Source organism: Xenopus laevis, chromosome 2S, assembly GCF_017654675.1.
Source record: "Xenopus laevis strain J_2021 chromosome 2S, Xenopus_laevis_v10.1, whole genome shotgun sequence".
In the NCBI taxonomy this organism is placed as follows: domain Eukaryota; kingdom Metazoa; phylum Chordata; class Amphibia; order Anura; family Pipidae; genus Xenopus; species Xenopus laevis.
The window spans coordinates 91,843,602-91,869,404 of NC_054374.1; the positions used below are offsets into that span (position 1 = coordinate 91,843,602).

Here is a 25,803-nt window from a genome sequence, read left to right on the forward strand (position 1 = left end):
CTGTGAATTTTCTGTCCATCAAGTATTAGGATGCTTTCATACTCCTGTTCAAGTTTTCTGAAAGCAAATGAATACTATAAGCTTATAAGGTATAATATCAATGCATGAATTTTAATTGGGGTCCACACATCGTGCAGTGGCTGTTTTAGTACTTATATTATAAGGATCTAGCATGTTTGTCAGAATTTACAAAACATGGTACAGACTGCAACTGTCACCTCGTAAAAAAAATACAACATTCCCATTTAAATCAAGTTTTTTACAAATTACATTTCCTTAAAAATTGGTTTATGCAAAAGCTCAAAACAAATGAATGTAAAATCTCTCAGAGTGCCCTTCTAAGCACTTTTGCAATTTACATTTATTTTTTCTGGTTTTCAAGATATTAACAGATATCAAAATAATCAAGATATCAAGATTCAATATATTAACATTTTAAACAAATAAAAATTGACCTTAAAATAACAACAGCACCTGGTGTTCATTTCAGTTGACGAAGAAAATTAAGTTGTACTTAAATTACTATTAGTGCTACATCAAGTTGGTTGCTACTGCAAACTGATTAGAAACAAGAGTGCAATTTTCCTCCAATGTACAAGCTGGAAATATAAGTAGAGGACTTGTATCTTTTGATTCTCAGGCCCAATAATTCTACAGTGGTTTGGTCGGTTGATCCCTTTTCCCTAACAAGTCAATCTGTAGCACTCTGATTTTTGTGAGTGCAAAGGTAATTTTATTGGCTCAAAAGGTAGACACCAATGCATGGCAAAGTTTTGGGCCACACTGGGCCCTTTATAAGGGCTAGTATTCTGAACTGTCAGCCCAGAGTTGTGGTCAAACCCCTTATTTATGAGTAGTGATAGGCGAATTTGTCCCATTTCGATTCACCAAAAAATTCATGAATTTCCCACGCGCCTATTTAGTCCAAATGCATGGAAATTTTGGTGTGCGACTATTCTGAAACGTGACAAAATTTGTTTGTTGCAGTGGATTTTTTGCTGGCAAATTTTTGCTGCAGTTTTGGGAACTTATTCACCAGCATTGTAATGAGGAAATTCGCCGCAAATTCGCACCTGCCAAATTTATTCGCTGATCACTATTTATGAGTCAAAGGCCAACAACAAGTCAGATTTGGGCTCATAAGCTAAAAGTGAGTTTGCTATTAACCTTTGAATCTCCAGCTGACTCTGAAGTCAGTACACGTCCCAGCAATCCAAAAAGTGTCAACAGCTGATTCTGAGACTTGAAGACCAGAAACATTCTGAATAGTCGTGAATTGAAGGTCACAAGCCTGGGGTTTCTGCAATATATATCAGTGTAAAGGTGAAAGGAAGTTCTGCAACTCCCTAGAGTTCCTTAACTATGACAAATGACTAATATAGTTTAATGTGATTAAAAAACGTTGCTTCATTATCAGATGAATGAATGAAGCCGTGCTGTTTGCATTTCATCTCTACATTTTACCTAAACCATTTCATAGCCTGATATAAATATTTAACATTCCCTTTTTTTGAAGACACTTTGCTTTTTAATGATGCCTGATATCAAATAGTACAGACTTAAAATAAAATGTGAATATATTACATTTGAAGATTCAAGTTAAAAAAAATATTTGACTGAATTCCTTAGCAAATACCTCCTGGTCCTCTAACAGTTTCTTTTCAAAGAGTGACCTCTGGTGGTAGGTAATGGTTTTCATGACTTCATTATATTTTGAAATGACAGTTTCCAAGCGAGCTGATAACTGAGTGAACTTGTGTAGGTATTTCACAAGACATCCAGTTGATTCAGGGAGCTATTTAAAAACATCAAATGAATTAATAAAACAATTTATAATAGTCCTGCCTGCCAGAAAACTATGGTTTGGAGTACACATTTTGTTATGAGTTTTGCTTGTGGTACTTAGGGAAAGGCCAGCCATTTTTACGTTGCGTTTTTAAAAAAAGCGCAGAAACTGCACTTCCACTAACTAATGGAAAACGCACTATGCCAATTCTCAGAGGGCGCTTGCAAGCTGAAATCTGCCACGGGACGCCAGTATTGGCATTTTATAGCAGAAACGCCAATACGTCAAGAAACTACCAAATCAATAGACTATGGGATCTGCAAGTTTGAAACTACACTTTACGTAAATACACAGCGTATTTTAAATATGGCATCCAAATTCTCAGGAGATAAATGACGCATATACATTCTTAGGCCCGGTGACGTAATTACATTGTGTATTGACGATCATTCCTTCTCCATTTTGTATGTAAATTGTTTTTCTATTTCTAAATAGCTTTTTTATTTTCTATTTCCAGCCAGCAGAATTATGGGGAACGAGAACAATGAGAAGTGCATGTTGGGAAAAGAAACCTACGTGATGAAAATGGATGAACAACGTATGTTGAGGGTCACGTGTGGTTTCAGTGGCGTATTTACGTCCGACGGAGCTTTTTTAAAAACGCAACATAAAAACACCAGCAGGTACACAATGTAATAAAAGGTAAACATTTATTCACCTATAGCAACCTATCATTAGGCAGAATTTACTGGTCAGACACTTGAGGGCAGCAGCAACATACAATCTCCCAAGCTAATTAGCTGCACACATCTATATATATACAAAACTCACATCCAGCACTGTATCTTGGCTCAGTGCTGGACCTCAGTGCAATCTGCTCCCCTCCCACATGATCAGCGCATGAGCAAATAAACTGTCGTACTGTGCATGTGCTGATGCGGACAGGTACGCACCACCACCCCTACCTCCCGCAATGCTGCCAGAAATAATCGGTAGATATCCAGCAACATTGAGGAAGTTGTTTTTTTTACCATATAGACACCACAGGTCCCATACCTGTATTCTGTTTGGCTCCTTTAAATTTGATTTGCACAACTATTATTAAACATCTTTGCTACTCATTTGGCAGACAAATAACGCAATATAGCAATATAAGCACAGACATGTGACGTCACAATACTACTACACACTACACTTAGGGGGTTATTTACTAAACTCCAAATGCAAAATCTGACTTTTAAAAATCACAGATTTTTCAGAATTTATTAACCTCTGAGGATGGAAAAGTCTGAATCTGAAAATCCGGCATCTCAGACCTGTCGAGGTTGCATATAAGTCAATGGAAGAAGTCCCAATGAATTTTTGATGTGCGCTCGGTTTTGTGCAATACCCAAAGCTTTCGTGCAGAAATTTGAGTTTTCAGGTGAAAAATCTGAAAAAATCGTGAAAATCAAATTTTCTCCCGCAAAGCAAGTTTTCGGGCAAAAATTTGAGTTTTCAGGTGAAAAATCTGAAAAAAATCTGATGAAAAATCCGAAAAAAATCGTGGAAATCTGATTTATTCCCGCAAAGCTAATTTTCAGGAAAATGAAATAATAAATAAGCACAAAAAACCCAAGCCGATTTGATCCAAGTTTGTAGCAGAAAATATTGAGATAAATTTGGACTTTGATAAATGACCCCCTTAGACAGTACATTACATAATGAATAGTCATGGGGGGCAGTTCCTCTTTCTTCAAAATTATAGTCCATCTGTTCCATCTGTGCAATACCAGTTATATACTGTACTTCAGCCATGGATACACAGTGCAATGTTAGTTACTGGTGGCTAGTCTCATAAATGCACTTAGGTGTTACCTTTACAATGTCTCTTCTACTTATGACTTCAAATACCTCCAGCAGTCTGACCTGTGATGCTCTGTTAGGACATTGTTCAAACTGCTCCTGAGAATCTTATCAAACTACAATGCCAAATTACATGCTGCTGTTCAAACACAATGACATTCTAAAAAAGAGAATAGTTATGTCAAAAATAGTGAAATAGATAAACATATTTAATAATCTTGTTAAAGACTGGTCCTATCATTTTCACAGACATGAAAATGTCAGAACAGAGCAAGGGAGATCATGACAGAAGAAGGATTTAATAAAATAGCCCAGTCTTTGCCCAAAAAATGTTGATGTCAATCGCCTATAGGTTCTCACATTCCAAATCGTTTGGCTCTGTGAAACAAAGGTCATTTTATATTTTTTCCTCTAAAGTCTAGGTAAAAGATAGAGATTTCACATTATGACTATACACAGACATGGACATGCAACCAGTAAAAATCTTTTGACGGCCAACAAAAGGTTAATAATGATATATATTTGGTAAAGTTCACCCTTTGATAAATACACCTTTAAAAATCCCATAGAAATGAATGGAGAGAGGCGGTATTTTACTCTAGCTGACTGTGGTGATCTCTAACTTCACTTTTTGATGATTATACCCCTATATATTTAGATATATATATATCTGATTGTCAGAGGAGTTTTAACAAATGAAAACATTTATCAAAGCTGATGGTGCCAGTTCATCAGAAAGTGTTTGATACATTCAAGCATATTGAGCCGACACAAACAATGCATTATGGTAAAAACATTGTGATTTCAATTAGCATTACATGATTATAATGATACTATATTGATACCATTTGGCCCTGGAATGTGTCTTCCAACAGATTAGGGAGAAAAACATGGAAGAAGATGAACACCATTGGTTTATAAGACGATATAGTTTTTGTGATTAATAAATAGGCTTATAGTAAATAAACTGCAAAAACATTTAAATGAATTTCAGTACAGATAGATTACTAGTATACAACCCCCTTGTTTTCCCTTTGTTGTGAATGTTCTGTTAGCAGGAGTCCATTATGTAGGGAGATTATCTGTGTACTGGTAATCTTATGATCTACCTCCCAAGGACCAACCAAATATAGAGCAGATTTAGTATCCCTGTTTAGCTCAAAAATGACAAAAAACTGATTTCTCATGATTAAAAAAACTGGCTAAAAGTACATTCAGCATAAGTCTATTCTTTAAACTCATGTTGAAAAGGGATTATACTGTTCCTAGTTCTGCCAAGTAGAGCCTCTTGTAGGCAGCCAGTCCACATAGGGGCTACCAAATGCCAATCACAGCCCTTACTTGGCACCCCAAAGGGACTTTTTCATTTGTGTTGCTCCCCAACTCTTTTTACATTTGACTGTGGCTCATGGGTAAAAAAGGTTGGGGACTCCTGCTATAGACAGTAGCTCTTTACTGGGCTTGTGTGGGGCTGTTAGGGTAACTGTCTACTTGAAATGCTGGGGCCTATTTTGAATTCCAGTCCAGGCCTGTGTAGGAACCAATAATACTAGAAGGTTAATTTAGAACTCAACTTTATTTGGTTAACTGAATAAAACTAGGTTCAATATACAACGTACTCCATGTTCATGAATCACTGCTTTTAGGATCATCCATCTTATCCACAGCTTGGTTTGGGATGTCTATATACTTTGTTCCCAAGAGAGATAAAATATAGAGACACATAGATGTCTTAAATTAGACATCTAAAGTTAGAATATGTATGATGAATTATCTGTTGTATAGGCTAGAAATGAGCTGCACATCTCTGATTTTTATTTATGTTTTTATTGATTAGCAAAGCAGGCATTTTATTTTTTAATCACAGCAAATAAACAATATACATGGACACAAATATGATTTTTTTCCCTGTCAGATGATAAATACACTTGTTATGTTGGGGATAAAACAATGATCCTAACATAACTACTATTAACTAATATTTACTGATATAATTCCATAACAGTAACTGAACTTGATGAATGAATATAGTAACCAGTCATCTCCTTTTCTGGGTGTTGCCTACTAAGATCATATTCATTCCAATCAGGCCAGCAGAAATACACAGCTAACATGTATTACAGAGGACATGTTAGACAGAAATAAAGCACAATTTTAAAGACATTACACAAAATTACATTGAATATTGTTGTTTTCCCATAACTGAAAGTGTCGTTTGCAAGGCAGGACATTATTTTGATTACCGTTTGCCTCGTCTCCCATTACCTAAAACCTTTGAAGAGACTCCTAATCTTAAAAAAAAAAAATACAAAATGTTTAATAAAAAATCTGTTGAAATAAAAAAAGAGTGAAGGACCAGGCTTACAGGACTGAATTGTGAAATCCAATTAATTTCTAGTGATTGTCAAGGAAGTCGTTTAACATTTGCATATTAATAAAAGCAGATGAATGCTGTCCCAGGGCCCCCATCTGGACCCCTGCCCCCCACTGCGTGTGCATTTTTTGACGAGCGTGCACGTTTTTTTATGCTCATGAACCTTTTTTACGCACACGCGCTTTTTTTTTTGCCGCAGCCCAGAAGGGAGGTCGCAGCAGGACGGCAGGAAGATTATCCAGGGAGTGGGTCTCGGCTGGCAGGGGGCGTTTTTATTCGGTGTCCCGTAGGCCCAGTCCGACCCTGGATGAATGTGTCATTAGTCATTAATCTGATTTCTTTGAGCTGTCAAACACCATTCTGTTCAGTGGGGTGTTACAGTTCAGCGGAAACGCTGTGCTCTAACACGTCTCCAAATTATAAATCCCAGATTTAAACTGCAACAATCGTGACAATCCTTTTCTGGGCAATATGGAAATAAAGAGACTGTTAAAATCTGGGAGGATTTCTATTTATTACCAAGGCTAATTCAACATTAGCAGTCAGTAAAAATATATTGATTCTGCATAAAACTGACTTTTTAGAACTTTTTTCAAGTTTCATATTAACAGTTTGATCTGACTACAAAGAACAAGCAAATCTAATCCCTTCCAACCATGTGAGTATCAGATGGTTTATCAATGCGATACAGAAACTCTGCAGGATGAAAATAGCCAAGGTACTCCAATGTATTTGGGGTTGTATCATAATGGTAGTGCCCACCTTCTACATGGTGACTGTAGCAATGCGTGTGTTCTAGGCATAAGTCATAACCCTGCATTTCCAAAGACAATAAATAAATAAAACAATATGTTTAGCCTATATGGATTGTCTTCTTCCACTTTCATGTTTATAACAGTATGAAAGGCATCCCTTTTGGATTTTTGCCACACAGTAATATAGATTCCTAAGCATTTGACTTAAAAGCAATCATTACAATATTTCTGTGCACCTTCTACTGTATCCTCATATGTGGCAAGAAAAAATATTGGACATTTTTGAGATAGATAAAAATGCACAAAGCAATAATAGAAAACAGTCTGCAAGTGATAGCTGATGAATATCATCTTTTAGCATATTTGACTGCATATTGGCTTCTAAAAGGGGTGTGGAGTAACCAAAATACCTTTACTTTTGATATCTTGGAGGAACTGATAACAATACCATGAATAAGTAAACAGAGACTTACGGGATCATGTGAAACAAAAACTAACTGGCATATAAGAGGAGCCGTCATCTCATAAAACTTCAACCAGCCATTAACATCTTCATCAGAATTCAACTGACAAGCAGACTATTCTCGGGGCTGTCATAAATTAAATATTTTTGCAAAAATAAAATACAAGGTTTTTTTTTTTTTTTTGAAAGAATGGAATACTTTTTAAGAGTGTGCTAGCTTTTGCTAATGCAAGTACACTGATTATCATTTGTGTTCTCTGATGCAAAAAATAAACACTGGTTAATAGTTTCTCCTTTAATTTTTTAGTCCTCTAAAGTTTGGCGACCTCTTAGTTTATGAAGGAATAAAGCTGGCCATAGACGCAACGATCCGATCGTACGAATCGTGGATCGGTACGATTTTCGGACCATGTGTGGAGAGTCCCGACATTTTTCGGCCGGCTGAGATCGGTCGTTTGGCCGATCGGACAGGTTAGAAAAAGTATGTTGATTCGTACGATCGGATCTTTGCGTCTATGGCCAGCTTAAGTCTCCTGTTCATGGGTCAGCTCATGACCTTTAGCTCTCCTTAGTTTAGGCACAAGGTGGCAGTGTGTAAAGATATATATTTATGGTTTTTAAGGACTTTATACCTGAGACTCTACAAAGAGAAGGGGAGTCAAGAGTGGAAACCCCAGAGAAGTGCAGAATCTAGTAAGTGTGAGCAATCTCCTGTTATAAGTCTCTCTAGGAGAGACAGTTAACCTTTAGGACAATTTAGCTGAGCAGTTTGGACTAGAGGATCAGAGGGACTAGATTCCCTGTGGAATTGTTGAGAGGGAACCAGCATGTAGGCCTTAGGAGCTAGATAGGTCTCAGTATAAATAATTATATTTTAGTTTGGCTCAGGTTCTGTTTTATTATTACACAGGCCTTTCAATAATTTGGAGCTTTCTGAATAAGGGTTTCCAGATAACCAATTCCATACCTGAAGTGGGCTGCTTTGATTTTTTTTTTGTTGCCAGGGCTGCTTTTCTCCCAGTCCAGCCCTGATGGTGAGTATATGATGACTTATAGTATTTGCAACCTGTGTTATGCTGTGGCCTCCTTTGTGGATTGTTCTCAATAAAATTAACTTCAATGACCTTTAAAATCAATAACAACAAAAGTTATTGTACAGTGGTGGACAATTGCAAAAGGGTCAAACCTGAAGGACAAATTTAACAATGATTGAATGGCCAGTTCCACAGATTTGCTGCAGATTTCTGAGTCATTCAATCTTGGCTGGACTTGATCAAACTCATTTATAAATTTGATTGAAACAATAGGCCAATCCGATCAATCCAAAGGTTTTTAGTTTTGCATTTTACAAAACCAATCCAATCAATTTAATCAAACTAGCTTTCCTTATTGTCACAAGTCTTCAGGGATTTGGTATTTCAGAACAACTGGTCTGAAATATCATATTCCATGGCAGGCTATGGGCTCATCTAATATAAATTTCTAATTCATTTTGTACTGTCATGTAAATGGCTAGATATAAACTGGCAATGTAACATAAATACATACATAAATAAGTACAACTATTATTATAATTATTATTAATAATAATAATAATACAAAATAAATAGGCTTGAACATATTAATATATTCTTAAATATATAACGTTTGTTGGCTCCAACTAAGGTATACCTCTAAGACACCAAAATCCTTAAATATTAACAGAAAGAGCAAGAAGATGAGGGCCAGTATTGAGCACTTCTTCAGTCTTATAACATATAAACTTGAACACTCCAGTCATTCCTCACGTGTGGCCTTGATCTACCTTAACTACAAACTACACTCCTCATTGGCCTGGGTACCTCTGATTTAAATGAACCAATCAATCCAACCAAGCAAATGATAACACTGGGTATACTTACCTTTCCTGTTTTCCCTTCACAGGCATAGAGGTTATACAGGAGCCCAAAGTTGTTGTCATTATTCCTATCCCTATATTTCTCCAGCAAACAGCTTCCAACACCAGGGTTGACGCTAGCTACATAACTCTTATTAACAGCTACTGTGCCTGCACTTTCTGCTTGTACAGTGAAAATTAGCAAAAAGGAAAACATAGCATGCTAAAATGCATCAGTATTATTAGAGTCCCCTGAAATATAAAACACTTCGGGGCAGATTCACTAACTTCGAGTGAAGGATTCGAATGAAAAAAATTCGAATTTCGAAGTATTTTTTGGGTACTTCGAACATCGAATTGGTTAAATTCGTTCGAATTCGAACGAAATCGAACGATTCGAAGTAAAAATCGTTCGACTATTCGACCATTCGATAGTCGAAGTACTTTCCCTTTAAAAAAAACTTCGACCCCCTACTTCGGCAGATAAAACCTACCGAAGTCAATGTTAGCCTATGGGGAAGGTCCCCATAGGCTTGCTAAATTTTTTTTGATCGAAGGATTTTCCTTCGATCGTTGGATTAAAATCCTTCGAATCGTTCGATTCGAAGGATTTAATCGTTCGATCGAACGAAAAATCCTTCGATCGATCGAACGAACGATTAGCGCTAAATCCTTCGACTTCGATATTCGAAGTCGAAGGATTTCAATTCGAGGGTCGAATTTCGAAGTATTTTTTACTTCGAAATTCGACCCTTAGTGAAACTGCCCCTTCATGTTATTAAAACAATCTAAGCTGAAATGTTGTCATTTCAAGCGTAAAAGCTTTAAAGCTACAGCTAAATATGTACAAGGAGAGTTATTTACTAAATCCCACATTTTTCTGGTCACGTTTTAAAGGGGTTTTTAAAGGGGAAGACACAAGGTTTTAGTGGAAAATAACGCAATTTTTTTTTGGAATTTATTATACCTTGTGGCTGCTAAAGGTCTGAATTTGAAAATACTCCATTTCAAACCTGCTGTGTCATGTAGAAGTCAATGGCAGATATCCCTTTTACAATTGGAAGATATCATGATCTGCTCTGGGTTTCATATCATAATCAGAATAATGTGTGGTTTTTGGACGATAATCCAAAAAATTCTGAGATTTCCTCAAATCTGAAAAAATAATGCGATTCAAATTTTTTTCGCGATTTTATCAAGTCTTTTTCCAGCACCAAAATTTTCAAGTTATTTTATTGATAAATAAGGTAAAATTGTGGATGGCTGTTAGGTCAAATTTGTTTTAATAAAATAATGAGAACAATTTGAGTTTTAGTCAATAACCCCCTAATACTGTATTGTATATGAATATGTATTGGGTATTGTGCCATGCTTTGCTTTCAGAGCAGCTTCCGTTCACTAATACAGGGCCAAAATATTTTGATGTCTATATAGCTAACTACATTATGGTCCACATGACACTGTGCTCCCTGGAGAGGGGGCATCCGCCTGACCCTGTAACCCCTGGAGAGTGGGGCTTCCACCTGACCTTGTGTCCCTGGGAGAGGGGGGCTTCCAACTGACCCTGTGTCCCTGGGAGAGGGGCTTCCTCCTGACCCTACACCCCCTGGAGAGGGGCCTTCTGTCTGACCCTGCTCGCCCTAGGGGAGGGGGTTTCCTCCTGACTCTGTGTACCCTGCAGAGTGGGCTTCTGCCAAGCTATGTGAAAGGTGTAGAGCAGGCTTCTTCCTGGTTCTGTGCCTTCAGGAGTGGAGCTTCTAAACTGCCTGTTGTCCCCAGAGGAATCAATTCCATGATGTCTCATCAGCCTATTCCACTGCCTATCTCCCAGGATATTATTGGGGTCCGGAGGCTTTACTTAGAAGGAAAGTACTGTAAGGGGCTACTCAGATCCTGGGACTTCCAAGTGATGTAATTGCGCCATAATTGCGTGGTGACCTCATTATGTCTGTACCAGCCCATCAGCACTGCAGAAGACACTGGGGCATCTCAAGAGATCATCAATGCACCTTGCTCTGCTAATCTTGTTTTCTTGTCAGCATTCATTCCCAGACTTTTATGTGAAGTTGCTCCAGCACCTAAGATGTAGGCCCCAGGAAGACCGATTTTCCTGGCCACTGAATTAACATTGTAAACCTGTAAGTAAAAACAAATAGTGTTGGGTTAATTAATCATTTACATCAATTAATTGTTGGCAGTTTAGGAACATGCTGTCAATCTTCTTACTTAGATTATAGACTATAGAAACACATGTAGTATGTTGGTTTTTTCTTAAAAAATTGCTTAAAATTTTCTGTTTCTGGTTTTGACCCAAATATTTGAATCTTCTGGGGAGAAGCAGCAGCTGAAGCAAGGCAAATATAAGGCAATTTTTGGGTTATCGGAATAAAAGCCCCAATTTGACTGGGTATCATTAGAAACACATAGCCACATACAGTAACCTAGTTATTTCAATACACAGGAGTGTGGCTAATAATACTTATAGTAAAATGCTAATAATACTTATCCATCAGTTATAGAAAACGTTTACAGGTATTAAAAGCAATTCACAATAAAGAAATAGCTCTGTTAGAAAGACCAACTTTATCAAGACGTGGCATTGCACCAAGTATGGAACACCACCTACATCAGCAATTCTCTATTTTCCACATAAACCCTGCAATTATCAGAGACAAAACTAAGGCTTACACTTTGCAGTGTACAAATATTTCTGGATTCTGCAGTCTCTATTAAGCTTAGGGCCGGAACTAGGAGTAGGCACAAGAGGCACTTGGCTAGGGCGCATAGCTTGGGGGCGCCAGGCACTTACCTTAAATGCAGCCTACCCCTAGTCCGGCAACTGTTACCACATTGAAAAGTGGGTGCGCTCTGTGAAGTGAGAGTGTTTTGCCCTCGACCACCCACGCGCGCCCTCGGTTGCGCAAGGTTACGCACGCGCGTCCTCTGTTGCGCACGGTTACGCACGCGCGTTCTCGGTTGCGCGCGGTTACGCACGGTTGCGCGCGGTTACGCACGGTTGCGCACGCGAGTCCTCGGTTGTGCGCCATTGCGCACAGCTGCGCTAGGGACCTAAACTGCCAACGGCCAGCTGGGTTGCCTGTGGCAACTGACAGACCTGGCCCGGCACTGATTAAGCTATATTTAATGTTGAAAAGCATTCAGTGTCTGTTAATTTATGTAGGATAGGCAGAGCACTCCCCTGTGTTTCGGATTGCCAGGGGTTGGAATTTTAAGAAATGCATACCATTTGAAATTGTAACATTCCTTCATCATTACCTACCCATTTACAGGAAATTCAAAGGGTTCCTTAGACAGGTCTGGACATTCAGTTTCTATGACTGTGACATCTGCAAAATTCTTCAGCAGTCCACTCTTTAAAACTAAGACCATAAAAAAATAACATAAAAGTCATCTTATATCAATTTTAAAAAATGTCCAAAACAATAAGAACTGAGTAAAAAGCAAAGAACAGCTAAAATATATTTTGTGGACCTTTTCTAAAAAACAACTTAAAATATATTTTGTAAACATTTTATGGTGACTCCCACTGCACATGGATGACAATACCTCATAGTAGCCAGTGCTACTGGAACACATTTGTGAGTTGCAGAGACATTTGTTCTGATGAAGGGTTGTTAGGAAGCCCAACATGACAGTTATTAATATGAAATCATACGCTTTACAGGTTTGTACTACTGGGGTTTGAATAATAGTATTAAAAGTTCCACTACCACCATTCCAGTCAAGAGAGAGTAATGTTCTGGAGGTATACAGTATACATATATTGCTTAGGGGTAAAGAAATTGTTTATTTAACAAATAGCTTTATAAATACATAGATTCTGCCACATTTTGATTTGCAAACAGGAGTGCAAAGGATTGCATAGTGCAAGGAAGCCATAAACTGTTCGCCTGCCCTGAGCAGATGATAACTTCATGGCTTGCTTACAACTTGCAATCCCTTTCAATCCTGCCTTGTGAATCATTCAGGCATGCAGGGTTCCCTTCACCTATCAACACTGACAAGTACATGGGCTCTAAGTAGAATCATTTTGTACCCCGAGACATGTGACATCAGTTCTGCTCAGTCAGCAGTTGCAGCTTAACCTTTCAGTCTTCAGTATTGTCTGCATACCCAAACTATTATTAATTGCTGGCTTTCGTTCATAATGAAGCAGAGGAGTGATATGTTTGTTTTGCAACAAGGGGTCGCTTCTTTCTATAAAGGGACCTGTTGCATCTAGAACATTAGTGCTAATTTTTAAAGTGCTTTAATGAAGCATAAAACTCTTAAGATTGTGCAGTTTACAATGAAAAAGAACATGCATACCTGTACTTTCCTTTCTACGCTACTCTCCCTGTTCTCAAGCCGTGCTGAGCTGCAAAGCTTTTTTCTTCTATTCACTACCCTTGTAGAAGCTTTCCTCAACACCACTCCCATCTATTGGCAAATGCAGTTTCACAGAAACACTTCTTGTGCTGCTTCATTGCCAGCAGTGATGTCATCAGGAGCTGCACAACAATACACGGAGTTCCTATTTCCTATAGGAACAGGAAATACAGTATATGAGTTTCCTCATTATTCCCTATATGACACAAACCTGTAAACTATATAGTGAATAAAGTACCCCCTCCGAAGGCCGAGTGCTTTTATACAGGTCATGGAACTCCGAGGTAACTTCTAATATCCTCATATTTTGCAACTGGGGGTACTTTATTTATTATAATACACAAGTTTCAGTGAGTCATGTGACAGAAATGACATCAGTACTCACTGTTTATAACTGATGACATCAGAACTCACCGTTTATAAGGATATAATTTACAGGATATTCATGGCTTTTGCGTATTATATAGTGAATAAAGTACCCCCTCTTGTAAAATATAAGGATGTTACCGAGGAGTTTCATGACCATATAAAAACATGAGGCCAAAGGCCGAGTGTTTTTATACAGGTTATGCAACTCTGAGATAACTTCTGAGATAACTTCTAATATCCTCATATTTTGCAACTGGGGGTACTTTATTATAATACACACATTTCAGTGAGTCATATGACAGAAATGACATCAGAACTCACCGTTTATAACTGATGACATCAGAACTCACTGTTTATAAGGATATAATATACAAGATATTCATTGCTTTTGTGTATTATAAATGTATATGTATTAATTACATCTTTCAGGATAAAGCTCAGTTGCTGACCAACTGTTAATAAACCTTACATCTGTTCAATGATAGGTGAAATAGGTCAAACATGATGCATTTACCCATATTTACGCATTTCGGAACTTTCATTCTCCAAATCTTCACCTAAATCCATGACCTTTAACGAATTTTGCAGATGTCGATCATATTAAGCTTTTCAGTATAACTCAGAAATCCACCAAAAACAGATTGCTGGTGAAAAGAAATTCTATTTATTAACAGGCTGAATATATCTGCATCAAACTATATGCAATAGTTGTACAGGTATAGGATCTGTTATCAGGAAACCCGTTATCCAGAAAGCTTCAAATTACGGAAAAGCCGTCTCCCATAGACTCCATTTTATCTAAATAATCCAATTTTTTTTAAAATTTAACTTGTAGGGGCATATTTATCAAGGGTCGAATTTCAATTTTAAAAAACTTCGAAATTCGAACTCGAAAAGACCAACCGAAATATAGTCTACTTTTCCCTAGCCAAAGTACACAAAAAAGCTTGAAATTCAAATTTTTTTCATTTGAAAATTCACTTCAACCTTTGATAAAACTGCCCTGTAATGTAATGTTTTCTCTGTAATATTAAAACAGTGCCTTGTACTTGATCCAAACTAAGATAAAAGTAATACTTATTGGAAGCAAAACCAGCCTATTGGGTTTATTTAATATTTACATGCTTTTCTAGTAGACTTAAGGTATGAAGATCCAAATTACAGAAAGATCTGTTATGCGGAAAACCCCAGGTCCCGAGCATTCTGGATAACAGGTCCATACCTGTACAAGTATGCCTACTTAAAACCATATGGAATTCCCTGACCCAATACTAATACAGTTTACTATTGTTACTATTGTTAAAGAGGTAGTAGTAGACAGCAGTAGACAGCGATTTTCCTAGACAAATTGTACTTGGTCTTCATTTTTTTCCGTCTTTGGTTTTTGAATTATTTTGTTTTTTGTTCATTTCAGCAGCTATCAGTGGCTTAACTATGAACAGTGGAAATCCACAATAGAAACAAGTAATAAAAATTATAACAGTTAGAGGTTACAATTTGGCTGGATAGTTTTTGGCTGGATCAGTGACCCTCATTTGAAAGCTGGAAAGAACAATGTATTTAATTTAGCAAATATAAAAAAAGATAAAATAAAAAGTTTCTAACAAAATTCTGTACTAAAATTAACTTAAAGGAGAAGGAAACCCTTACACAAACTACTGGGGGGGTAGTTAGCCTGGGGGGAGGAGGGAGGGGGTCTACGTGGGGTGGGGGGTACGGGGTTTTTTTGCAAAAGGGTTTCCTTCTCCTTTAAAGGTGAACTACACCTTTAAGAATAAACGGCTTTGTGAGAGTAAAGTGCTATTACCAGCAAGAGGTAAATATGTTACTTTAAACACATAATACATCCTTAAGCTGGTCATAGACGCAAGGATTTGATCATATGAATCTCCATTTCATGCGATTTTTCGTGAGATGGCAATTGGTCGTTCATTTGATAGGACAGGTTAGAAAATTCCTGTCGGCTACCGATAATGTCTCTGCATGTATTGCCGATCTGACGATATTAGTGGGAGACTGTCACCAGCTTTTGTCTGACATAACTTTCGAACGATTGCTGTCAAGGACAGAATATAGGCTGATCTGTTCTTTTACTACTTTATTTGATCTGAATGGTTAGTGGCAGGTCGGGAGATGGCACTGAAAGATTGTTCGTCCGATATGAAGGCTAAATCTATGGCCAGCTTTAGTCTGCATTTTTAAAATGTTCTGCATGAGATTTTTATCTAAAAATGCTCTCACTTGATATGCCTTGCTTGCCCAGTGTATATTAACTCAAGTACATTGAACATAGCACAAGACTGAATAGGTATGTGAGTTTATACAACAGATAAGGTGCAATAAAATCAAAGTGCCTATTGGACAGAAAAAAAACAGATATCTCCATTCATAACTAATTTCTAACTTTTATGTTACTTGTATTACATTTGTTGTTTAATAAGACTGATGGTTTTCATAAAATTGCTTATTTTTGAATATATTTATTTAATTGTAATATTGATGGAAAAAAGAATTGTTTGCCCCACCTAATTAACTGTATGTTATTTCAAGGGTCTAGATATTTTACATATATCTCGCTACAATGCATAAAATATAAGACCTGCCTTCTTTTTATTCTAACAGATACTTCAATTCTAATAAGGTTCTAACCCTTAGACTGAGCTACTCAAAACTAAGGGGCAGATTTATCAAAGTGTGAATTTAGAGCTCCCCACAGAAAAATGTACACACTTTCTATTCATGCCTATGGGATTTTTAGAAGTGTATTTATCAATTGACAATGTTAGAGTTCCCCAATTAATAAATTCACTTATAAAAATTCTATTGGAATAAATAGAAAATGGAAGTGACCTTACTAGAAAAACATAGTCCCTGAAATGAATGCCAGTAAGTGGACGTGGAGCATTTTAAACTGTTACGGCAATTGTATGTTCCACTTATTCTATTTGCATTATACAAATGGATAAAATTATCTAGTAAAGATTCAAATGAAAATAAATAAAAATCTCACCTCATAAGGAAGATACCGTTTAAACTGCAACTATTTTTTGGCCAGTAAAAGGGAACTTAACACTTATTTCTCTACTTTGATAATACTTTAATTTCAAAGATATAGTAAACTTTTTTGTTGGAAGGGTTCTGTGTTTTTTTCTGTCATTAAATACTTTCTACACTTTTGCCTTTTGTCCTTGTATTTTTTTTTTCTTTTTCCTAAATGGCTCAAAGATCTTTTTGAGGGGAAGATACTTGGGTACTGGTTCAAAGTCTAAGGAGTCAGATAAAGATGGCAACGACAACAGGTATTTGGGTTTATTTGCAGCTCTCTGCCTCCTGGTTCTTGAAGTCTTGAAGATGTGCAGGTTGCGTCAATCTGGAATAGGCTATTGCTTGATTCAGAAATGCTGAAGAAAGAAAATGAATAAAAAACTACTGTTTTAAAGGAAATTGGTATATCATCAAATAGAGACAGATTTAGGGGCAGGCAGCAGAGGCACTTTTGAAAGTTGCAACCATTTTGAAGAAATGTAATTGTTTGAATCCAATTAACTAGCAATAGCAGTCACACACCTATGCCTATAACAGGGTCTAAAAAATGCTACAATGGTGCTTCCCATGTGCTACACCCTATCAACACATTTGGGGGAATAAAGCTCCTTGGTTCTCTCTGTTGGCAGCTCTCTCAAACTGTGTCCCATTGTTCATGCTCATGGTGGTTAGTGCTGCAGCCTTTTCCCAAACTATAAAGTTGCCCCCATTAACAGCTATTTGATTTTATTCCAAGCTCTTTTATTTTTGCATCATCTACTGCATGTAATTATGTAATAGCATATATCAGATGGTGGCCCTCCAGCTATACCCAAAATTACTATACCCAAAATGCAAGAGTGCATGCTAAAAACTACTACATTCAATTTTTTAACATGTAAAATCATATTAGGCTAAGTAACTCTCAATGTATACATCCCTTAAAGGACGATAGCCTTTGAAAGCACCCGAACAAAAGCCATTATTAATGCCGAGTGGTCAGATATAGGTAGAATTCTTTTGTTTCTACTTGTATAGCTGACGATTCAGCTCTACACATGTGTATTGAAACAAATTAACTTTCTTGGAAAGATCTTTTCCAGGAAAGATCGTAATTGTAACGTCTATGGCCAAAAAGCATTTTTGTGTGATTCGTATATTTTACCTCTGGTGACTTTCACTCCCCCCCCCCAGGAAAAGATATTCTCCAGCACTTGTGTATGCAGTTTTATGCAGGAAATGTCCCACGCACCGTCACCCATAAGTGAATAACAATGATGTCCAGCATTTTGTCCCCCAATCAGTGCTACCAAATCCTGAGGCGACAAATAGACCAATGTGACACTGCCTTTTGAAACAAAAATGACCTAGTTCTCCTTTCAAAGCCAGTCATTTTATTACATACTAACTGTCCAATATGGGCTTTTGTATGGTCAATCTGAATCTGAATCACTAAACAGTTCTTGACTTTGAAGAACATCATAGCTTTCTGCATCTGGATCATTTTCTTCATCAAACATTTACAACGCTGCACGCAGGCTCAGAATTCCTTCTCATAGCCACACACGTGATCTTATTCTCCCCTTTATTCTCATGCGTGCAACTACTAAGGTAACCTAAGTAGAAACAAATATAAGGCGTACTGTCTTTTTTTTTTTTGCTCTGACAGGACTATGAAAAGAATCTCTGGGAACACTTAAATGTAAAATACTAAATTCCTAGCCACACTATTAGCATATTTTGCGCCGCAGAAATATGACAAAACTCTATGAGTCTGCGCACTGAATCTTTCGCTTCGCACCTATACCAATATGGCGTTTGTGTTTTGACATCGCGAGACTCTCTGGATCGACCGCCTATAGAAGAACGTCAGGTCGAACTATTTGCCACGCCCCGCGCTGAGCCGTGGTGGTATAAATAGGCTTCGTGCGCCTCGTTCTTTCTCTGTTTCCTGCTTCACGTGGTAAGTATAGAACGGGTTCAATGTGGTTGAGAAATTGTTCTTGTCCAGGCCCCATTTCAGAAACATTTATTTATTAGGCGAGCTTTTAATATACACAAATATATTTGGAGCTTGTATGTTTTTTTATTTAGAGATTATCTCTTTCCTTTTACCGTCTCTCTTGACTTTGTGTCAGCGGTGCAATATATTAGTAATGGCTGCTTGGGACCTGTGATCCAGATGACGGATCTTTCTGTGCTTAGGCTCTTTATATCTGGTCTACTAGTAAATCCATTTAAATATTAAATAATCCCATTGGGCTGATTTTATTTCCAATACATATGTATTGGATCTTCGTTTGGGTCAAGTACAAGGTCCCTTTTTTTTATTTATTTTATGTATAGAGATAAAGGAAATCATCTTAAAAAGTTTATTATTTGGTTATAATGGAGTATACTTGAGACAGCCTCTGTAGTTCAAAGCTTTCTGGGTAATGATCCCATACCTGTAGTCTTCTTTAAAGGAGTTGTTCAGTATAAAAACTTGGTAAAGAGAGGCTATAATAAATAAAATTTAAAAAAAAAGTTTCTAAATAGTCAGTCAAAAATGTAATGTATAAAGGCTGGAGTGACTGGATGTATAATATAATAGCCAGAACACTACTTCCTGCTTTTCAGCTCTCTGTTTTCACTGATTGGTTACCAGGCAGTAACCAATCATTGACTTGAGTGGGGCCACATGTTTACAATTGATCCTTGGCGTTCAGCTCAGATTTAAAAGCAAACTCACTGAAGTTATGTCCCATGTGCCACCCCCCACACACACACACACTCAGAGCTGAAAAGCAGGAAATTGTGGTGTTAAGACATCCAGCCTTTATAAATTACAAACATTTTTTATGCACAACTTGTTTACCTAGTTTTTATTTGTACACTGAAACGGAACTGTTCCTTTAAGTATCTAAAGAAGGGTGTTTCCCTCAAAGCCTTTCTTTCATGCACTGTTCTACTTTAAACATATATTGGTGACCACTTAAGAAATTTTGGGAGGTGAACTGGCTACTGCCGCATTATTTCAATGGTCTATTTCCCAGACTGTTTGAGCCCCTGTTGTATGTAATGGAAGTGGTAAATTGAAATGTGTAGCTTTATATGGAATCTGAAACTAAAACTTTCCTTTTTAAAAACTATAGGCAGGAATAGTACATAATGAAGCGAGTGGTGTTGTGTAGCTTTTAACCAAGCCTTATTGAATATCTAGACACACTCTGTTGTGAATGTGCCCATCTCAGTTTAAGGCAATATTAAGATACAGGTTTTGCTTTCATCATGCAAATTACAAATTGCACTGGTGACAATGAGACCTGCCACATTTTCATAATGTTTAGAACAATGTCCTAAGCAGGTCTACTTATGATTTTTTTTATTCTTTTTGAACTTGCTGAAAAAAATTGTTTGAGGTGTTGCCTGCCTTGGAATAAGCCTAGGTGTAGTGAAATGCTTTTTGGACTACTAAAATCAATGGTCTGAATGCACTTTCTCCAAAATATTATCTTAATACTATGCACTCTTTTCAGGCATTGATGTGGAAATGGGATCCTATAACATGCTGCTTATTTTCTGCAGAAGAAATACTGCTCCATCAAGTAAGTTGAAAATAAAGTTTGTAATCTTGAACCTAGCACTTAAACCTTTTATTTTTTGGCCTACAATGGGTACAAAGTTAAAATAAGTGCTTATATCAAAACCTTTTCTTGCAACCCACAACTCATTGTGTAGTATGAGTTGTGTTACTTATGGGAAGGGATACTTTTTTGCACTTTTATTTTCTCACTTTCCAGGAATCTCATTTTTTTTTCCCTTTTCTAGGGTCATTTCAGGCGACCTCTCCTGGCGTCCTTGAGTTCTATACTCATGACTGTAATGCAAAATTGATCACTAAATCGAAGGGTTGATCAGTACTACTTCACTTACAGCTGTGGCATGGTGAGTTTAACTGCTGTGGTGATCTTGCACAAAATAGTAACCAATATTACAAATTGCTTGTGATCCTTTCCAATAGTGAGACACTGTCTATGCCTGCCATAAGATGTCTTTGCCTTGTGTGGAAAGCAATAACTAGTGTTTAGGAATAGTTTCTTTCAGCTTTTTTTGGTGCCTTTTTTTTTTTTTAATTTTTTTTATCCATGTTTTGATGAATGGCAATGTTCAACTGCTCTGAACCAGTGACTGATAAAAGCCTTTCTGAACTTGTTGTATTAGAAATGTGCAACTATCCTGTCTGTTTTCAGGGGTTAACAGTTTTTCCCTTTCTCCACTCCTAGGAGGGTTTTGAAAAGCAAACTTTGCTGTTTAAAGGTTAGAACTTTAATATTTTTCTGTTTTAATATATTTTGAGGTCTATCCCGATGGGGCTTTGCTGTAAGTTCATATCGTTGGAAACGCCTCATAGAGTAAACATTGTAGTTTTGCATTACCTGCTAATTTCTTTAGTGGGGGTAAAATCTGCATAACACTATACGCAATAAAATTCAGTAAGTTCAAATTACTGTTGGCTTCTCTTAGCTTGAAGCAACACATTTTCAAAGTCCAGAATAGGGAGTTGAATTAAAGTGTCCACATTTCCTTGCTGCCCACTCTAGCCTAGCATAGACTGTTAAGCCTACAGGCTACTGTGTTTCAGATATATGGTCTTCCAGCAGAGATCTCCACATGCAGCAAGATGCCCTTTATGAGACCCATGCTTGCCAGCATATGACTTTAGGCTTGTGTGCAAGTATATCCCTGGAGTGTTTACTCCACACATTTTTAAAGTACTAACATTTAAACATTCTGTGGGTAACTGCATATTAGAGCAGTTTCTCTCAGTAATAAAAAAGCAATGCAGTGCAGGAGCAGCTGGCTGTGTCCAATCCTAACCAGTGCTTTTGTTTAATTGCTTGATCTTGCATACATTTTCGGTAACTAACTCTGATCTTTTGCCAGATATACTCTATAATATACTGAATATAATGTGTTTGAGAAACACCCCTTTAAATTCATGTTTGACCTTCCAGCTGGCTGCATCTTTAAAGCAGTTTTTGTGATGACACTTCACAATGCAACTGCTGTATGACTAAGTGTGAACAAAATGTAAACTACTGACTGCAATATTGCTATATCTTAAAAAAAAAAAAGGCATTAAGCAGTTTCTGAATATTCACTTGCAGGCACACCTGTGGTATTATAATGCAAACAGACGGAATTAAAAGCTGTTAAATGATGGCTGTCCTTTGAGGTGAGCAACATTACTTTGCCTACACTTGATGAGCACTGGATGGTATCTGCACCCAATGGTAAATACCTGTTGTGGTGTTCAATAAGCAGTGCTATACTAACTCAGCAATTGGCATCGTTGGTTTTAAGGCTTTATGCTTTAAATCCTGGTTTTTCTGCTGATACAAGCTGAAATGAACTCTTTGGATAAAGACTAAATGTGTGGTGGTTTGTTGTTTTTCAGGCATTGTATGCTGAGATGTAGGAGATGTGACAAAGGTAAATGTATGGGCCATATTACAATATATTGAATGTGGTAACTACCAAAACACAGACAGTACTTTGTCTGCACTGGATGGTATCTGCACCCAATGGTAAATACCTGTTGTGGTGTTCAATAAGCAGTGCTATACTAACTCAGCAATTGGCATCGTTGGTTTTAAGGCTTTATGCTTTAAATCCTGGTTTTTCTGCTGATACAAGCTGTAATAAGACTTAACTTGGTTTATAAAAAGACTAAATGTGAGGTGTTTTTGTTTTTCAGGCTCTGGATGCTGAGATGTAGGAGCTGTGACAAAGGTAAATGTGTGGGTCATATTAAAACAAATTGATGTGGTCATTACCAAAGCTACTATTTATGCAGTTTATAGTTTGCTGTGGACATGACCAAAAAGTAACACTTCAAATAGGCCTTTGTTGTTCCAATATGAGTACAATGCTGGGCCTTTTTGAAGAACAAAACTTAATAGGTGTGTGCAGTTACATTTACATGAGGCTATAAAACTGTACATGTTTTCTTCTGTTTTTAGGAGGTAGACATGTTTGCCTTGCTCTGGAGAGAATTTAATACAAGCTTATGGTAAGACTTGTGATAAAGAGAGTAAGTACTCTAGTGGTCACTTCAAAGAGAGCTTATCTGGCTTATAACCAGCTGTTCTTACGCTGTGACCCAAAGCATAATCCTCTTCAGGATACTATGGGCACTTTGTGTGTTCCATGGTCTATTATAGAGGAGATAAGTACACTCAATATGCTTTTTTTGATTTTTTTTTTGTATGTTCTAGTAATTTGAAAAGCTGCTGTGAAGCTATTCTATTTGCCTCAATTTTAGTCTTTAAATTGTCTCCTATTCATATTTCAGTCTTACAAATTAGTGCATGGTTAATTTGCACCCTAGCAATCGGATTGATTTAGCAGCTCTTTTGCAATTTCAGCAAAGAGAAATCATATGCTGTTTTAAACAAGTTATGCCTTAAAGGGGTGAACTCCCAACAAGTGCAGGCTTTTAAAAACCCCATCGATTTATAGTTCTTATTGCAATCCTGTAATTCTGAGCTCCCCTGATTTCCTTCAGCCACTAGACTTTGATTTGCTAAGATGCAGTCTTATTGCTGCTCTGTTATAGACACCTGTATCCCATTGCCCTTGTCTTATCTCTCCTCCTGGGAAACAAGCAGTGGTCAAAACACCACTGTCTTTAACTCCTAATAAACAAGGCTGTATTTCCTGTAGACCAAGCTGTTAATTTAGTGGACTGCACATGCTGTATTTTTAAATGTAAAATTTTTTTCTTGTTTACAGACTTGCTGAAAAGGCTTGTGATTAAAACTACAATCAAATTTTTTTTCTGAACTATAACCTGCACATTGGTCTTTGCATTAAAATTGTTTTGAAGTATCTTCTTGGCTTTTGTGTTACTAGCAGTGTTTCTGCTCACTCAATTAATCGAAAATTAACACTGCTACAAAGCTTTTTAAATACCCTGTATATAAGAGAAGGGGCTCTAAATGGTTTAAAGCAGTTGTGAACAAATAATGCACTTGGGTAGCAACAAAAATAGTGGAAGTCCTGGTACTCCAAAGATGAAATACAAAAGCTTGCTACTCTTATCCATTAAATGCAAATGGTCTGGTAGCTCTAACAAATTTTCCATGTGGGGGTCTGCCTCCTTAGTCTGCTGGCTCCAAGCAGGAAATTTCCACACGTGCTCCCATGTAAAAATGTTTCTGCACCTTTCAAACACTTTTCAATTTGATTCTTTCTCCAGAGACTATTTTTAGACTTTTTTTTTTTCCCCTTTCCAAAATCTCTAAGTTTAAATGTCTAGAGTCTGCACCTGAATTACTGAGCTGCCAGACTCAAACAGTTACAGTATTGTAACATTTAGTTGATACATTTCTCAGCATCATCTCTGGAGTATAAGCAACTATTGTATCAATTCTAACAGCAGAATATCTGGGTTTCATTACAGGTAGCTAAGCAGGGACAGATAAGAAATGTATCCATTAAGAACAGTTTACAGGGTTGGTGACCCCCCTCCCAGAGCTGCTTTAGAAGGTGAAAAATGACACTTTACACTTCAAAATTAGAAACGTCACACAAAGTCATTGGAAAGAAATTATTTCTTGTGATCACCTTAAAACAACTAATTTGTTTCAGCTAGAACAACCCCTTTAATCAAATAAAAGACTGCATTTACAATTTAGTCCTGACTTTCTCCAGGGTGTTGGGAGTGCTGTATCTACACCATCCTTGAGAAAGTCTGGACACAACAGATTGTTCTGTTGCACCATTCTCTGCTAAATTGAGTGGAAAATATAATTTGAATAAAGGTGCTGATCCGATTTTACACAATTTAGAAGTGCACCCCTTATTTAAATACCTAGTCACACTGTTGTGGTGGTAGGCTTGTGACTTTATTAGAATTGCTCTGAACTGAGCTCACATTAGGTCTTGCTGATGGGCTTATTGAGCTACCAATAAGTTGCTCCTGAGCAATCCACTTGTGTCCAGCTTACCAAGTTATTGAATACTCTGGCTAATGGCTAGCTTTAGATGGTTAAGCATTGGTTGGTCTACAATAACAATTAATATAATGTTGTTGTTTAAATGTTCAATGCAAGAGAAAATGCAGCCGATATAACTGAAAGTGGATGTTCTGTGATGCTTTCAGAGCAAAGCTGCTACAAATCATAAGCAATGAGCATTATACCCCTTTTAATTAGAATTTAACATGGCTTGTGTCCAAGCATTTTAAGCAATTATGTTTTGAACTAAAGCTACTGTGTTTGGTTAATGTGTGGTAAAAAATCAGATTGCTTATATACATGCACCCTTTCCTCCATCTATTGTGGATTTTTGTTATGCATCATAATTTTAACACTGAATCTGTCTCACAAGAGTAGCTGATTAAAGTAGAAGTATTTTAGCATAAATCCTATTCCTAGAGTTAATTTTGAACAAGTGTATACACTCATTTAGCTGAACTTGTGATTGCATAACGTCCAAGGCTGTGTTAATGCTGATCCAAAATACAATATCAGTCGTATAGATTGAATGGCGTAACACAGATGCTTAAAGGAAAGTTATACCACCCCAACCATGTAGGTCTAAAAATAAATTGCATGAAACTGCACATATGTAACAGCAATAGAAACTGCTATTTTAAGAAATAAGGGCTGCCTCTGGGATCGTACAATTCACTATGCAGACATACCAGCTATACATGCTGGGTCACATGAACTAATAAACAGGCTTAAGTTCTGGATTCTGCTACTCATTAGAGATGCAGTATTTCTGCTTGTGATCCCTGAGGCAGCACAGAAAATATCTTAAAATGGGGGCTCAAGGGAACCAATGTAAAAGGACAATATTTACTTGTATATATTCCATATATGTTTGGTAAGATTCTTAAATATGCAAGGTAAGATTCTTAAATATGCAAAA

At 37.1% G+C, this 25,803-nt stretch overlaps 1 protein-coding gene, 1 long non-coding RNA gene, 7 other non-coding genes and 1 pseudogene across 10 annotated transcripts; 8 read left to right on the top strand and 2 right to left on the bottom strand.

Annotated features, from left to right (window-relative positions):
- Positions 1-5,423: 5,423 nt before the first annotated feature.
- On the bottom strand, positions 5,424-14,360 carry LOC108708937 (ester hydrolase C11orf54 homolog). The gene is made up of 9 exons (XM_041584742.1): positions 14,327-14,360; positions 12,380-12,479; positions 11,682-11,721; positions 11,109-11,235; positions 10,730-10,956; positions 9,037-9,322; positions 8,381-8,409; positions 7,234-7,338; positions 5,424-6,819 (listed from the first exon to the last, which is right to left on the bottom strand). Exons 1-9 carry the CDS (start codon positions 14,358-14,360, stop codon positions 6,646-6,648), a joined length of 1,122 nt encoding a protein of 373 aa, XP_041440676.1. The 3' UTR covers positions 5,424-6,645.
- A 7-nt stretch (positions 14,361-14,367) lies between these two features.
- On the bottom strand, positions 14,368-18,385 carry LOC108708938 (annotated as a pseudogene).
- A 382-nt stretch (positions 18,386-18,767) lies between these two features.
- LOC108709654 lies at positions 18,768-23,754 on the top strand. Of its 2 annotated transcripts, XR_005965867.1 has the most exons (9): positions 18,768-18,844; positions 20,400-20,468; positions 20,692-20,808; positions 21,147-21,180; positions 22,032-22,099; positions 22,322-22,356; positions 22,622-22,656; positions 22,887-22,936; positions 23,659-23,754. It is a non-coding gene; the product is annotated as an uncharacterized LOC108709654 (long non-coding RNA). The 2 variants fall into 2 exon arrangements; XR_001934670.2 differs by lacking the exon at positions 18,768-18,844 and having other exon boundaries at positions 19,698-20,468.
- On the top strand, positions 20,065-20,197 carry LOC121400867. The gene has a single exon (XR_005965989.1). It is a non-coding gene; the product is annotated as a small nucleolar RNA SNORA1 (small nucleolar RNA).
- LOC121400825 lies at positions 20,503-20,633 on the top strand. The gene has a single exon (XR_005965955.1). It is a non-coding gene; the product is annotated as a small nucleolar RNA SNORA40 (small nucleolar RNA).
- Positions 21,007-21,076, top strand: LOC121400857. The gene has a single exon (XR_005965980.1). It is a non-coding gene; the product is annotated as a small nucleolar RNA Z40 (small nucleolar RNA).
- Positions 21,215-21,340, top strand: LOC121400873. The gene has a single exon (XR_005965995.1). It is a non-coding gene; the product is annotated as a small nucleolar RNA SNORA18 (small nucleolar RNA).
- On the top strand, positions 22,131-22,267 carry LOC121400859. Its single transcript, XR_005965982.1, has one exon. It is a non-coding gene; the product is annotated as a small nucleolar RNA SNORA8 (small nucleolar RNA).
- Positions 22,425-22,561, top strand: LOC121400858. Its single transcript, XR_005965981.1, has one exon. It is a non-coding gene; the product is annotated as a small nucleolar RNA SNORA8 (small nucleolar RNA).
- On the top strand, positions 22,691-22,816 carry LOC121400872. The gene has a single exon (XR_005965994.1). It is a non-coding gene; the product is annotated as a small nucleolar RNA SNORA32 (small nucleolar RNA).
- Positions 23,755-25,803: the final 2,049 nt, after the last annotated feature.